General features: G+C 41.7%; 1 protein-coding gene and 1 long non-coding RNA gene across 8 annotated transcripts in view; one reads left to right on the top strand and one right to left on the bottom strand.

Moving 5' to 3' along the window:
- Positions 1-16295, top strand: part of LOC142439319 (uncharacterized) — a 75372-nt gene that overhangs the window by 24951 nt on the left and 34126 nt on the right. The gene's annotated exons all lie outside the window — the stretch shown is intronic.
- Positions 1-16295, bottom strand: part of MYOT (myotilin) — a 69365-nt gene that overhangs the window by 23262 nt on the left and 29808 nt on the right. For all 3 annotated transcript variants that reach the window (XM_075541596.1, XM_075541595.1, XM_075541597.1), the window contains 3 exons: positions 12843-12866; positions 11464-11583; positions 11135-11375 (listed from right to left, as the gene is read on the bottom strand). In XM_075541596.1, the coding sequence (XP_075397711.1) occupies positions 11135-11375; positions 11464-11583; positions 12843-12866 (385 nt within the window). The remainder of the gene's footprint in view (positions 1-11134; positions 11376-11463; positions 11584-12842; positions 12867-16295) is intronic.

The following is a 16295-nucleotide window of genomic DNA, read 5'->3' as shown; positions in this document are numbered from 1 at the left end:
TACTTCAGTTAAAAAGATACTTTATTTATTTTACACAATATAAACCAATACCAATTTTGATGATAAAATTTTAACTGTTAAAATTAATCAATTTTTTTCATCAAGCCTTAAAGTTCCTGTCTCAAAGAAGAAATCTTTGCTACTAAAACTTTTCCAGACAGACCAAAAAACTTCATCCTCAGGTCAAGCATGTCGTTTCAAATTAAATCAAAACAAGCAGTTACAGGAAAAGGCAAAATACCAATAGGATTCTCATGAAAAACAGCAACCCTTTAAAAAGCCATATATTCCTGAACTTTAAGTTTATGGACACAAGCACCTTCAGCCAGAGTGCCTTTCAGTGATGAACTACATTAGCTTTTAAATTGTGGGGGAAACGCATCTAGAAGGCAACTTTAGCTAGACTTTCTTGAAAGAGACTGTACTTCAAGGCACATTGTGTAGCTGGAAGTTACAGTCACTCCACTGCAGAAATGAATCCAGGATTGGTTCTTACATTCCTTTTCAGGGAGGAATGTAATTCCAAATGGTAAACAATAAACAGTTTATGAAGCAGTGGATATATGCAGAATTTTTCTTTATACACAAGGCTTCAAAAGTTCATGGAACAATTCTATTATCTTTCAGTTTCATTTTCCCACAAACTTTAAAAGTTTCTTACATATTCAGAATGTCAGTTACACAGAACATTTCGCTTCTGGCTTCTATAATGAGCAATTACTGATCTTTTTCTAAAACCCATTCATAAACACAGAAACTTTAAAAATGTCATTTCATTCATATCTCAACATTTTAAAATGTTATCTAGGCATTTACACAGGTAATCCTAAAAGGCTTTTTTAAAAAAAGCAACTTGTAGTACTGCACAAAATTCAGCTCTATGATAGATTCCACCATATGACAACATAGCTGTAGCCCAAACAACCTAGCATAGCTGTAGAAAGTTTTGCAAAGAAAGTCCTACTCGGTTGGCTGTCTCAGTATTCTTAGCAGTTCGTTCCTTTCTCTAATCCTGCACAGACTTCCAAGAAGAGGGTGTTTTGAAGCGATAGGCCATCACATTATAGTCAGAGCATTTTCAAGGAAAAATGATGATTTCAACCTAATGACACACAACTACCTTTCCCTCTACCCTCCCTGTGATTTCCCTTTCCTTCTCTTTTCAAAGTCTTGGTGTAATACCAGTACAATGTCGTGACTTCCAGCCTATTTGTCTCTGAAGGTCACCTTTGTATACACCCTTTTGATTTGGAAACAACAAAACAAAAACAAAACCCCAAACTATAGTAGGAATAAGAGAAGACATTTACCTTAGTTCCAAAGGGTGCCAGCTGGGTCTCACCCACTACTGAAGGGAAAGAAGCGGCATCCCTTTCCCTCACAGCCTAGTCTAGTGGCTCTGTGCTTAGTATTATAGCACCACTGACTTGTATCAGCTGCCAAACAGTGACATCTGATGTGCTTGCCTGTCCATCTACCTATGCTGGCATGTCAAAGTAAGAGTCCGCAATCTAAACAATCTCTCAGATGTCTCGGTGATATTTAAGGAGTGGGGTGACATGAGCGTCCCTTGCAGGCCTCTTTATTTTAGGCGTGGATTTTGACAAGCAGCTTTAACAGCCTCACGCCAGGAAAGCACAGTGAATTGGGAAGTGAAGAAAGTATAAGGAAAATACGTGTTGTGTGCTGTGGTGAGGGCCTTGAATCTTCCCTGTTGAAGAGAGGGCGGAAAGAAGAATTGTCAGTATTTGAGGACTGAAGTTCCTCTCTCTAGAAAGACTTGCAGAGATAAGCCCAGTGACGGATGAGCTCCAGATTGATTTGTAATGGATAATGGTTCATCTGAAGGATCCCCCCACCCCTCACACACACCCTCTCCATCTAAATGAGAGCGGCTCAGCTGGGATTCAAGCAGTTTGTTCCAAGAAAGAATGTGCGTTGTGGGCAAAGGCAGAGAAGCAAGGTCACACTGATAGTAGAATGTCATAGGGAAGCAGAAGCCCGTGGTTTGTCTCCTTTAAGCTGGTTTTTCTGAATCTGCATCATACATGCCCCTTGTGTCCGTGCTTTTATTCTCAAGGAGTTTCAAAGCATTTAAGAAGGAGCCAACAGATAAGCAATGTGTACAATCAGAGCTCTCCAATCTCCCTGGACTCTAACAGTTACACCGCGTTCTTTCTTTCTTTGCTCGCACACGATCTTAGTATTTCGGTTTCCATTGACGTGCACTGAGGCGAGATGAAGAAAGGAGGAAATGGTCAAACAACAGAGGTGGTGGAGTGGGCTAGGTGGTGTAAGGATCTGGCCTAAGAAACAATTAACTTTGGTATGGTTCTGTTATTTGAAGTATGTCTACTTCCCTCCCCTCCTTCATGGGTACCCAATCTTGCTTTAATTAGGGTCCAGAAAGTCGATGACAGAGTGCACATCAGCCATATCAAATTATTGACAGCTGACTATGTCGGGTGCCTTCCTTCGGCGCTCCGAGAAAGTTTGATAATTGCCTCCCGGGCGCTTCGCCATGACGGGGAGAAAAGCGCCCTAGCCTTGATGCGTAGGTGCTGCTAACCAAGTCTTATTTCAGGAGTCCCTCAACATATTTCTCCACATCTGCTCATTAATATTTCAAACGCCATTAATAGGAACAAAGCCTTTGACTCAAAATTAGAATTCTTTACAGATTTAAAATGAAACTGCAAAGGACATAATAAAAATGGAAAAGACTAGCCAACACATGTCGCACTTCCTATGAACTAGGCGATAGTGTAAACATTTTGGCTGTGGTATTTGTGACGAGTATTTGGCTCTTTCTGATAACAGGTTTCTTGAGGACAAGGAGGAGCAAAGGTTCGATTTGAGGTCCCTTCCTCCTTAAAGGTTTCAGACACTGGCCCCCAAAAGGACAAATTGTGAAACCTCAACTTTGCCCAGATTAGTTTTGGAACGTACCACAGCTGAGAACAGATTTTAGTTCAATTTACTGTTTTTCTGTAAAAATTGTCTCTCTTCCCATCCCCTTTTATAAAACATAGCATCACTTCCAGCGTGATAGCTTCAGGGAGCATCAAGATTAAGGCTTTAGGGGATTTCAGGAGTAACAATGAAGGTGGAGGGGGAAAGAGTGCTAGAACTGAAGGTGATTACACAACTCATTTATTCATGGGGGAAAATGTTAAAATTGACTGTGGCAATGATTGTACAAGTCTTCTGCAGATTGAACTATTGAATTGTTTGATATGTGGATTAAATGCCAACAAAACTGTTAACAAAATTAAATCCCCAGGCAAAATGCAGACAAACAAGCAAAAAGATTAAGGTGGGTTTTTTTGTTACAATGAGGAAACCAGCGAATGATTTAGGAAAGATACATAGGTTCTATTTTATGACCCTGTTCCAAGTTGTTAATAATCAATATTTAATAATATATCATAAATCTTTTTTCCTGCTCTTTAGTGTTTGTTTTGCTTTTTTGAGTGATGTTTTATGTTTTCTCCATGTAGCATTTTGATTGCGGTAGTTGATTCTTTGAGAAAAATCATAGGGCCCTAAAAGGAAAAGATTGATTAAGATGTCAGGGAAAACCATATTCCAACCCATCTCAGAGACAACTCTTTCCATTTCTGTCTCTAAATTATCAATAAGATCCTTTGGTGAATCATTCTAATGCCTCAGACAATATACTATCTTACTGAAGCTTTTCCTGTTAACATATTGAGAGAATCCCTTCTTATCACAAGCGGTAACGGGATAGCTGTTTTATTATCTCTTCCTCTGTAGCCCGTGTTGTTGTTTTTTTATGCGACCTATGTAGGGCACTATAAAAATGCTGCTTGAATTTCTTCTAATGTCAGAGATCAGATGTATGCCTCCTCTCATGTCTGCTTATCAACAGAAAAAAGAAAAGGTCAAAGAGAAGATGAAAGAACTAAAGAGAGAAGAAAGTGTGCTTTTGGTTACATATCATTCTTTGTGCTGATTGAATTTCTGCCTTGATGTACAGTGAGAGGGGGTCTCGCGGTAGCACTTACAAGCAAGGGTGGTCAGACTCCATCCTATGTTCTTCGGACAAGCCATCAGGAGGGACCATTCCCTATAGAAGGACATCAAGCTTGGTGAAGTAGAGTGTCACCAGGACAGAGGAAGACCCTTAACAAGATGTACGGACACAGTGGCTGCAAGAGTGGGCTCCCACATGACAGTAATGGTGAGGGTGGTGCAGGAGTAGACAGTGTTTCCCCTGTGGTGAATAACGTGGCTGTGAGCTGGAACTGACTCAGAGGCACTTAACAGCAACCTGTACTTGGAAATATTTGGTCTAGTGCTTGATGCAATCTTATAGTTTTCTTAAGCAAGAAATAATAATGGATTGCACTGGATTTGGAGTCAAACAGTAAAATGATATTATTTGATTTGGCTAATGTTCTACAACTTTCTACACACATTAATCTTCTTATTATCTAATTTAGAGGCCTGATGGGAGGATCCACTCTGCCCATTCTTACTACTAACTTTAGACAAGTTGCTTAATATCTCTGGGCTTTATTCTAATTAGCTGAAAACTGAAGATAATACTTAGCTTACATTAATAAAGTTTCTGAGAGTCACAAATGAGATAGGAATTCATATAATAAATTATCTATGTATATTTCCTCAAGTGTGTTCATTTTTTCTGAGAGAGACTGTTTATTATATTTATCTTTCTCATATAGGATAGCACATAGTAGATACTTGGTGAAAACATGTTAACTTTAATGGAATTCTACCCAATAGGTTTTCCCACAGATGGTTTTATTTTTTTAAATGGGACTCTCGCTCTCACCCTCTCACTCACTCACTCTCTCACTCACCCTCTCACTCATTCACGCTCACACTCACTCTCTTACTCACTCACTCTCTCACCACTCTCTCACTCACCCTCTCTCACTCACTCACCCTCTCTCTCACTCACACTCACTCACTCACTCTCTCACTCACTCTCTCTTACTCTCTCACTCACTCTCTCTCACTCTCTCTCTCACTCACTCACTCACTCACTCACTCACTCACTCACTCTCACTCACTTACTCACTCACCCTCTCACTCACTCACTCTCACTTACTCTCTCACTCTCTCACTCACTCACTTTCTCTCTCAACAACTCTCTCACCCTCTCACTCTCTCACTCACCCTCTCACTCACACACTCTCTCACTCACTCACTCTCTCACTCACTCACTTTCTCTCTCACTCACTCTCTCACCCTCTCACTCACTCACTCACCCTCTCACTCTCTCACTCACTCTCTCACCCTCTCACTCACTTACTCACTCTCTCACTCACTCTCTCACTCACCCTCTCACTCATTCACTCTCACACTCACTCTCTTACTCTCTCACCACTCTCTCACTCACTCACTCACCCTCTCTCTCACTCACTCACCCTCTCACTCACTCACTCTCTCACTCACTCACCCTCTCACTCTCTCACTCACTCTCTCACCCTCTCACTCACTCACTCTCACTCACTCACTCACTCTCTCACCCTCTCATTCACTCACTCTCTCACCCTCTCACTCACTCACTCTCACTCATTCTCACTCACTCACCCTCTTACTCACTCACTCACCCTCTTACTCACTCACTCACTCTCACTCACTCACCCTCTAACTCACTCACTCTCACTCTCACTCACTCTCTCACTCTCTCACTCACTCACTCACTCTCTCACTCACTCACTCAGTCTCTCTCACTCTCTCGCACACGCACTCACTTTCACACTCACTCACTCTCACTAATTCAATCAATAAATAAATAGATAAATAAAATGGGACTCTCCCATTAAAAATACTACATTATAAACTCAAAATCTTGAGCACTCAGTGATGAATATAGTCTACCTCTAGGTATTGACAAAGAAATATTTTAGGTATCCATATTAGGCATCTTCTCAAGGCTAGCTGAGACTAATAAACACTTATGAAGCACTTTGTAACTGTTGGTTGACTTTCCCCCCCTCCCACTACCATGATCCCAATTCTACCTTGCAAGTCTGGCTAGATCAGAGGATGTACACTGGTACAAATAGGAAATACAGGGAATCTAGGGCAGATGATCCCTTCAGGACCAGTGGTGTGAGTGGCGATACTGGGAGGGTAGAGAGATGGTGGGTTGGAAAGGGAAAACCTATTACAAGGATCTACATATAACCTCCTCCCTCGGGTATGGACAACAGAAAAGTGGGTGAAGGGAGACGTCTGACAGGACAAGATATGACAAAATAATAGTAATTTATAAATTATCAAGGGTTCATGAGGGAAGGGGGTGTGGTTAGGGAAGGGAAAAATGAGCTGATCCCAGGAGCTTAGGTGGAGAGCAAATGTTTTGAGAATGATGAGGGCAATGAATGTACAAATGTGCTTTACACAATTAATGTATGTATGGATTGTGATAAAAAGAGTTGTATGAACCCCTAATGAAACGATAAAAAAAAGTGTTGGCTGAATAAGTCATAATCTTTTTAAAAAATCATTTTATTGGGGCTCATACAACTTTTATCATAATCCATAAATACATCAATTGCATAAATTACACTTATACATTGGTTACCCTCATCATTCTCAAAATTTGCTTTCCGCTTGGGTTCCTGGAATCAGCTCCTCATTTTCCTTTTTCCCTTCCCCCTCCCTCCCTGCTCCCCCATCTCTCATGAACCCTTAATAATTTATAAATTATTATTTTATCTTACACTGCCTGGTGTCTCCCTTCACCCACTTTCCTGTTGGCCCATCCCCCAGAGAGGAGGTTATATGTGTAGATCCCCGAGATTGGTTCCCCCTTTCTGCCCACCCCTACTTCCCTCCCATTATCGCCACTCTCACCATTGGTCCTGAGGAGTTCATCTGTCCTAGATTCCCTGTGTTTCCAGTTCCCATCTGTACCTCTGTGCATCGTCTGGTCTAACCAGGTTTTCAAGGTAAAATTTGGATCATGATAGATGGAGGGAAGGAAGCGTTTAAGAACTAGAGGAAGGTTGTGAGTTTCATTATTGCTACACTGAACCCTGAGTGACTCATCTCCTCCCCACTACCCCTCTGCAAGGGATGTCCAGTTGTCTACAGATGGGCATTGGGTCCCCATCACGCGCTCCCCTCATTCACGATGCTATGATTTTTTTCCCCTGCCTTTGTTGCTTGAAACCTGGCCCCCTCAGCCCTTCATGATCACACATGTTGGTGTGCTGCTTCCATGTGGGCTTTGTTGCTTCTGGGCTAGATGGCTGCTTGTTTATTTTCAAGCCTTTAAGTCCCCAGATGCTATATCTCTCTATAGCTGGGCACCATCAGCCTTCTTCACCACACTTACTTATGCACACATTCGTCTTCAGCGTTTATGTGGGGAAGGTGATTACACAATGTTGGTTTTTGTTCTTTGGTGTCTGCTACCTGATTCCTCCAACACCTTGTGTTCACTTAGGCTTGTGTGCTTCTTCTCTGTGGGCTTTGTTGTTTCCGAGCTAGATGGCGGCTTGTTTGCCTTCAAGCCTTTAAGACCTCAGACACTATATCTTTTTGATAGCCAGGCACCATTACAACTCTTATCACAATTCATACATACATCAATTGTGTAAAGCACATTTTTACTTTCATTGCCTTCATCATTCTCAAAACATTTCTCTCCACTTAAGCCCCTGGCATCAGGTCCTCATTGTTCCCCTCCCTCCTGTTCCCCCCTCCCTCATGAACCCTTGATAATTTATATATTTTTATTTTGTCATATCTTGCCCTGTTCGACAAATCCCTTCACCCTCTTTTCTGTTGTCTGTCCCCCAGGGAGGAGGTCACTTGTAGATTCTTGTAATCGGTTCCCCCTTTCTAACCCACCCTCCCTCTACATTCCCAGTATTGCCACTCACACCACTGGTCCTGAAGGTATCATCGCCCTAGATTCCCTGTGTTTCCAGTTCCCGTCTGTACCAGTGTACATCCTCTGGTCTAGTCAGACTTGCAAGGTAGAATTGGAATCATTATAGTAGGGAGGGGAGGGGAGGAAGCATTTAGGCACTAGAGGAAAGTTGTATTTTTCATCATTGCTATGTCACACCCTGTCTGGCTCATCTCCTCCCTGAGACCCCTCTGCAAGGGGATCTCCAGTGGCCTACAAATGGACTTTTGGTCTCCATTCCGCACTCCCCCCCCCCCCCCCCCCCGTTCACTATGTTAAGATTTTTTGTTCTGATGATGCCTGATCCGTTCAACACCTTGTGATCACCCAGGCTGGTGTGCTTCTTCCATGTGGGCTTTGTTGCTTCTGAGCTAGATGGCTGCTGTTTTACCTTCAAGCCTTTAAGACCCCAGACACTATATCTTTTGATAGCCGGGCACCATCAGCTTTCTTCACCACATTTCCTTATTCACCCATTTTGTCTTCAGTGGTTGTGTCAGGAAGGTGAGCATCATAGAATGCCAATTTAATAGAAGAAAATATTCTTGCATTGAGGGAGTACTTGAGTGGAGGCCCAATGTCCTTCTACTACCTTAATACTAAACCTATAAATATATGCACATAGATCTATTTCTCCATTCTCATATATAAATATATTTGCATATATACATGCCCTTATTTAGACCTCTATATATGCCCTTTGCCTCCCAGCTCTTTCCTCTATTTCCCTTGACTTTCCTCCTGTCCCACTATCATGCTCAGTCCCCACCAGGGTTTCAGCAATTCCTCTTGGTTACATTACCCTTGATCATGCCCTACCAGGCCTCCCATACCCTCCTCACCACCAATTTGGATTACTTGTTTTTCTCTTGTCCCTGGGTTTGTTAACACCACTTCCTTTCCCTCCACCTCCCCCTCTCCCATGTCCCCCCAGAATTGTTGGTCCCGTTGTTTTCTCCTCCAGATTGTTCATCCAGCCTGTCTGTCTTATTTAGACAGACCTACGGAGATAATAACATGCACAAAAACAACACAGAGCAAAACCAAGCAACAATATACAACAAAACAACAACAAACCAATGACAGAACAAAAGAAAACACAAGAAAGAAAAGCTTGTCATTAGTTCAAGAATTGTTTGTTGGCCTTTAGGAGTGTTTTCCAGTCCAGTCTGTTGGGACTTCATGCCCTGGCCCCAAAGTCCACCTTCAGCATTCCCTGGGGACCTCGCTGCTCCATTCCCTTGCTGTTCTCTTGCACCCTCTTCGTGTTTTGCCTCGGTGTGGCGGGATCAGATCGGGTGCAATTCCCACACTATGTCTCCGGTGTTGTCCTCTATAGAGCTATGGGTCAATGAGGGGTGTCATGTCTCACAGTGGGTCCGGCCATGTGGTCCTCTCTGTGGACTGGTTGCTCTAATTGGGGTCATCATCCTCAAGGCCTGGTCATAATCTTAACTATTGTTCCTCACAGGCATTTTTTTAAATTGAGCCATGGTGGTGGTGGCTGTTAGGTGCCATCAAGTCAGTTCCAACCTGCGCAGAGCAGAACCAAACTGCCCAGTCCTGTGCCATCGTCACAGTCGCCACTGCAGCCACTGCGTCAGTCCATCTGGGTAAGGGTCTGACACTTTGTTACTGCCTCTCCACTTTCCCCTCATGATGTCCTTCTCCAGACACTAGTCCCTCCTGACAGCATGTCCAGAGTACATTAGAGGCCACTTCACCATCCTCTCGTCGAAGGAGCTTTCTGGCTAGACTTCTTCCAAAACAACTTTGTTTGCTCTTTTGGCAGTCAGTGATACTTTCACCAGCACTATAATTCAAAAACATGATTCTTCTTTGGTCTTCCATATTCAGTGCCCAACTTTTACACTCATGTGAGAGGACTGAAAATACTCTTTATTGAGTGTGATTATTATGAGTATATTAATCTCCGAAGTCCAAACTCTTCCCCCTACTGTCTGCGTTGTAAGAAAGATTCACAGATCATGGAAGTATGAGGAAACAGTTCTCAACAATATGAGTCAGTCTTTTTCCATTTTAGTTATTTGTAGAATGAGAAGCTTAAAATAAATTACCTCTGACTCCTCACATTCCTAACACAATCTATTTCTTTTAGTTCATAGGCCTACCACAAAACAAACAAACCACTCATGAGTCGATTCTTATTCCTAGCCACCCTATACAGGACAGGGCAGAACTATGCTAAGGAACTACAAACCACAAAGTCAGCAGTTCCAACCCACCAGTCACTTCGAGAGAGATGAAGCGGTGTGCTCCTTCCATCTCAAAGGAAATCTCAGACACTCAAGGAAGCAGTTCTGCTGCCTCATAAGGTAGCTGTGAGTTGGAATCCACTCCAAGGCAGTAAGAGTGAGTGAGTGGGAACTGCCCCTACTGTTCCCGAGACTAAGTGTTTACAGAACCAGACAGCCTCATCTTTCTGTCAAAGGGTGCCTGCTGAATTTTAAGTGCCAGACTTGCAGCTAGGATTCCAATACTTAACCCATAGTGCCATCAGGGTTCCTAATATTATCCAAGGGTTAAATATTACCCACGAAATTCTTAGAAAGGATGCTAATGAACAGAGGCTCCATTTAGTTATATTAGGTAAGTAGTCAAGAATGCTAATGTATTGTTTTACTAAAGATGTAATATTTGACTGGTGAATATTTAATGTTAGAGCAAAAATTTTTAAATAACATCAAGTTTTATGAGTTTTCTCTTTTAATAAAACTTTTGTTTGAGTTTGTGTCTGGGGGAGTGAGTGAGGTGAAGGTATGTTGTGTTGTTTTAAACATTGGAAAGTTCCTTTAATGTATTCTCTTTCCATTTTAACCCGTGCCCTCTAAACAAGGATAATTCTATTTGTGTATTAAAACTATGAAGAAACTCTTATCACAAAATGTTTTAATGCTTTACTAAATTCTATTTTGGGAAAATATTCTAAAATATAGCTTCAAAATCTTGTGCCATTTCAACACTAACTTTCCAATGTCTTAATAACAAATTGTTAAATATAAACCTACACACATAAATTACCTTTCTAGTCCCGCTTTGAAATGCATGATGGAGGGCAAGGGAGAACTGACAAGGTTAAAATGTTTGTCTCAGAAGGTAGGCTTTTTAAGGTTCACTTCATATCTTCAGAACCAAGAAAACTTTTTTTTTCCCCCCAAGAATACTTTTAAATGGCAGGTCTCCCCTTCCCCTTACCATTGTGGTTGTCGCTCAGAAGAATTTTCATGGCTGGTGCTGAAATCCTCCTTTCGGGCCTGGATCTCCTGTTCAGTGTGAGTGGGTGGCTCAGGAAGAGACGGCACAGGGTTTATTGGGTGAGTGGCTTCCTTTCCCTTCTTTGTGTAGCTTTCACTGTTCCAGAGAAAGGAGTTCAGATTTGGAGAAAATTCCCTCATAGGTAACTTTGGAAAATGCTCTGACTTCTCCACTTTTTCTTCTGAATAAAAGAAATACAATTAATCTATGATCCAAATAGAAACAGAATATTCCCCTTATCCCAGGGCTGAGCCCTGAAGAGTAATTACCTGGGGAAACGAAGAGTCTCGCTGCAGAGACAGCGGCTCCAGCCTCATTTTCGACAATGCACCTGAACTCACCAGAGTCTTCAGGAAACACTTTGGTGATAAGCAAGGTGCAGACTTCCTCTGGAAAAGGAAGAGGGTCACCTGGTCAGCATGTTTGGATGCCCAAGATGTGAGTAGTGAGGGAGAACTGCTGTTATTCTCCAATGTGTGGCATGCATTTTGACCCTTGGGAACCCCGTGTGTATTAGCAGAGCTGTTCAATAGGGGTTCAAGGCTGTGCCCTTCAAGAAGCAGATCGTCAGGCTTGACTTCTGAGGCAACTCTGGGTGGGTTTGAACCACCAATCTTTAGCTGGGAGTCAACCATTTACCCTTTTTTGCCACCCTGGGTCTCCACTGAGAGAGTCACTTACTCTCTTTCACTGCCATCAAGTCAATGCTGACTCATAGTGGGCCCCTGTGGGTTCCTGAGACTATTTACAGGGGTAGAAAGCTTATTCTTTCTCCAGAGTAGCTGCTGTTGGTTTTGAACTACTGACCATGTAGATTGCAGCACATGCATAACCACTCCACCAGGAATAGACTATTTCTAAGATTTTTTTGAAAAGCCAACTAGTGAGATTGTTTTTTTGTCTTCTGAGTATATTTGTGAAGCTAAATCTTAAAAATACAACCTAAAAATTCCCAGCAGGGTCCTTATTGCCTGCCTCTCAAATATGTCTTTTATATACTAGCTGATGTGTCCTTTAAGCATAGGGATTACACCTTATTCCCTGACTTCTGTAGCTTTCGTGCATAGTGTGAAGTCCCATAAAACATTTTCTGAGTTGATCTGTAAGAATTACTGCCAATGTGAAAAGAATTGTATGAGCCCCAATAAATTGTTTAAAAAAAAAAAAGAATTACTGCCAAGGTACCTCAGTGTAAAATTCATATACTGATGACCTCCGTGTAATGGGCCCCACACCTACTTGCTGGATGGTCAATGGTTTGGATGCTTGATGTCAGGACACTTCTTCCTATTGTTTCTGTGTGTGGCTCACGGTTCACAAATACTCATGAGTTAGGATATTCTGAGGGCTTAAAAGGGACAATGCATCACCAATGAAGGCAGAGATCTTGACATTCGGGTTCACTGCTGTCTCAGTGCTATGGACAGAGCTTGGCCACAGCATATGCTCAGAAAGCATTTGTTGAATGAATGGATAAGTATATAAATACAGTGATAAGTCCTGGCTGTCCTGCTTCTTCTATTTTATAAGTTCAAGAGTTGGCCCAGGGTAGCCTCAGAAGAGCTCTAGAAGGCAAGCATGACAAAATCTTCTGATGCTAATTTTGCTTTAATCATTTATCATTAAGGTATTGAAAATTTGCACTTACCTGGAGTAGCTGATAAACAAGCTTCTGAAAGATCAAAAAAGAGAAGAGAGAGAAAATTTAAATGGTGACAACTGATTTAGTTAGGAAAGGGGATCATGTGCATGAGAGAAAACAGACAATAGAGAATTGAGCATAATCTAAAGTCACAGGTTATGACTTCTACAGAGATTCAGAAAAGGCAGGGTGCTAGAAACACTGGATTTTAGTATTGTTTTCACTATTACATTGATCTATAACCTTGTGAAAGTTGCTTTACTTCTTTAGATTGTGAATACAATGTACCGACATGTACCAGGGAAACAATAGAGAGGTCTGGGGGGCAGCCCCAATCCCGACTATGTGCCCCCCCCTCAGAAGAATGCACTTCAGAAGATAGCACTGGGGCTACAGCATGGGGAGAGGGGTGCATTGGATTAGAGCACATGGGAGAAATGCAAAGGGAAGGAGAGGGAGGAGAGGACATCCTGGCCCACTAAACCCCAAGGACGATGTTCCTGCTTGGAGCAGACAACACACAGGGAGGACCGCAGGGCCAGCCCCACCATGGGACACGGTGTCCCTCACTGAACCATGGCGCTGCAGGGGACAGCACTGGACACAGTGCAGGAATAGCACATGGTCTGGCCCCATCGCGCTGGGGCAAGGAACTGAGGGCATGCAGCAGAGCAGCAGGGGGAGCAGAGTGATGAAACCCCCTGGGGAAGACCAAAATTAGACTTGAGAGAGTGTGGCACCCCATCAGACTTGACAGGAAAACACTCGTAAAGGCCAACAAACAGACCTTGAACTATTTATAGGCTTTTCCATTTTTGTCAGTGGCTTTCTTTTGTTATTATTTTGTACTTGCTTTCTGCTGCTATTTTGTTGGTTTTGACTTCCTTTGTTTTATTTGGCTTTGTCTGGATTTTGGACTTACTAATGTATCTGCATGTCTGTCTAGATAAGAGGGGTGGAATCAACAATTTGGAGATGAAAGGAATGGGACCTTTGGTTTCAGGGGGATACGGGAGAAGGGGAGGTGGGAGAAAGGAAGGGTAGGGGACCAACCCTAGGACAAGGGAACAACATGTGAGCTAAAATCATGGAAGGATGCCTAGTGGGGCTCAATCAAGGACAATGTAGCAGTGAGGAATTACTAAACCCAAATGAAGGCCAAACATGATGGTGGGACAAGAGGGAAGTAAAAGGGAAATAGAGGAAAGAACCAGGAAGCAAAAGACATTTATAGAAGCCTAAATACAGGCATGTATATATATAAATATAGATATATAATGATATATAGATCTATAATATATAGATATATAATGAGAAGGGAATAAAAATATGTACTCATATCTATATGTTAAGAATTAAGGTTGCAGATGGACATTGGGCCTCTGCTCAAGTACTCCCTCAATGCAAGAACACTTTGTTCTAACAATCTGGCATTCTGTGTTGCTCACCTGAAGACAAAGTGGGTGTATAAGCAAATGTGGTGAAGAAAGCTGATGGTGCCCGGCTATCAAAAAATATAGTGTCTGGGGTCTTAAAGGCTTGAGGATAAACAAGTAGCCAACTAGCTGAGAAGCAACAAAGCCCACATGGAAGAAACATACCACCCTGTGTGATCACGAGGTTTCGATGGGAACAGGTATCAGGCATCTAAGATCCAGAATAAAACCATACCCAAGGTGAATGGGAGTGGGGAGGCATGGAGTGGAGACCCAATTCCCATCTGTAGACAATTGGACATCCCCTCACAGAGGGGTCATAGGGAAGAGATAAGCCAGTCAGGGTGCACTATAACACCAATGAAACACACAACTTTCCTCTAGCTCTTTGGTGCTTCCTTCCTCCCACTATCATGATCTCAATTCTACCTTACAAAATCAGATTAGACCAGAAGATGCACACTGCTACAGATAAGAGCCTACAACATAGGGAATCCAGGATAGATAAACCCCTCAGGGCCAACAAAGAGAGTCGAGATACAATTAGAGGAGGGTGGGGAGAAAAAGGAGGACTCAATCACAAGGTTCAACCCAGAACCCCCTCCCAGGGGGACAAATAACGGAAAAGTGGGTGAGGAGCGATGGAGGATGATGTAAGGTATGGAAAAAGTAACATCAAGGGCTCATGAGAGAGGGTGGGCGGGGAAAGGAGGGGGAAGACATGGGGAGCTGATATCAGGGGCTCAAGTGGGAAGAGAAGGCTTTGAAAATGATGGCGGCATATGTGAAAATGGGTTTGACACATTGGAGGAGCGTATGGATTGTGATAAGAGATGTAAGAGCCCCTAATAAAAGTTTTTTTTTTTAAAGATAAAGTCTTTTTTTCTGAATGTGAACTATCCTAAGATAGTTCCAAATCTTAAGGGAGACTTCCTCTTAAGAGAATCATTTTCTCTTGATCTGAGTAAAATAAAAATAACTACTACATTACAAAGTGATGGATACACATAAATGTTATTCATAGTTTCTCTGGGTGGTGAGAGTATGGGCAGCTTTTCATTTTTTCTTGGTGTTTTAAAATATATTCCATATGTAATATAATAAACTTGTATTAATTTACTCTTAGAAAATACAATAAATGTTATTTTTCAAAGAAAGTACTGTATTTTTAAAATACAGAGATGTTTCTTGCTAAATGCAAATGAATATATTATCACTTGGCACAAGAGCTATCTTACCAAGTAGTGAAATGACATAATGTAACTTAGGGAAAATAGAGATTATATATATATTTCAGCCAGTTATATTTTAAACTTGAACAATGGCTTCTGCATTTACTAGCTTCAAAACCTTGAGCAAAATATTTAGCATTTTTGTGAGGAATAAATGAAGAATTGTTTATAAAGCACTAACTCAGTATTTAGCATGAAGTAGGTAAACTTTACTTGTAACCTTTCCCTAAATTAAATATTTGGTAGAATATTTACATAATAAAATGTTTATAAAAGTATGCTTCAGTTTTCATTTTAGTCGTTACATGCTGTTTATAGTTCTATTTCACAGTTTTGTTTGTACATCAAGACACCATTAGGAAGATAGTTATGATGAATTTATAAAAACAGACTGGTCGTTTCACAGGTATTAAAACTTATGTTTTAGCAAAACAAAAGTTTTCTTTTGTGGTTGGTGGTTTTTGTTGAGGAATCATTAAGGATTTGAAATAGTTATTACTTCCCAATAAAGATCTCTAAACTACAAACAAAAAACCGAACTCATTGCCATTGAGTTGATTGTAACTCAGCGATCTTATAGGACAGAGTAGAACTGCTTCATCTTGTCCTCCTGAGCTGTGGTGAGTTAAACTACTGACCATGCAGTAACGTAGCTCAACATGTAACCCACTACACTTCCAGAGCTCATTAAGCCTGGAAAAGTCAACTATTTAAGAAACGAGAGGGAGGGGGGAAAAGGGAGGGAGGGAAAAAAAAAAGAGGACCTGATGCAAGGGGCTTAAGTGGAGAGC

The sequence above is a fragment of the Tenrec ecaudatus genome, chromosome 2, assembly GCF_050624435.1.
Source record: "Tenrec ecaudatus isolate mTenEca1 chromosome 2, mTenEca1.hap1, whole genome shotgun sequence".
In the NCBI taxonomy this organism is placed as follows: Eukaryota; Metazoa; Chordata; class Mammalia; order Afrosoricida; family Tenrecidae; genus Tenrec; species Tenrec ecaudatus.
Note: the sequence above shows the minus strand (reverse complement) of the source record. Positions and strands in the feature narration are given on the sequence as shown.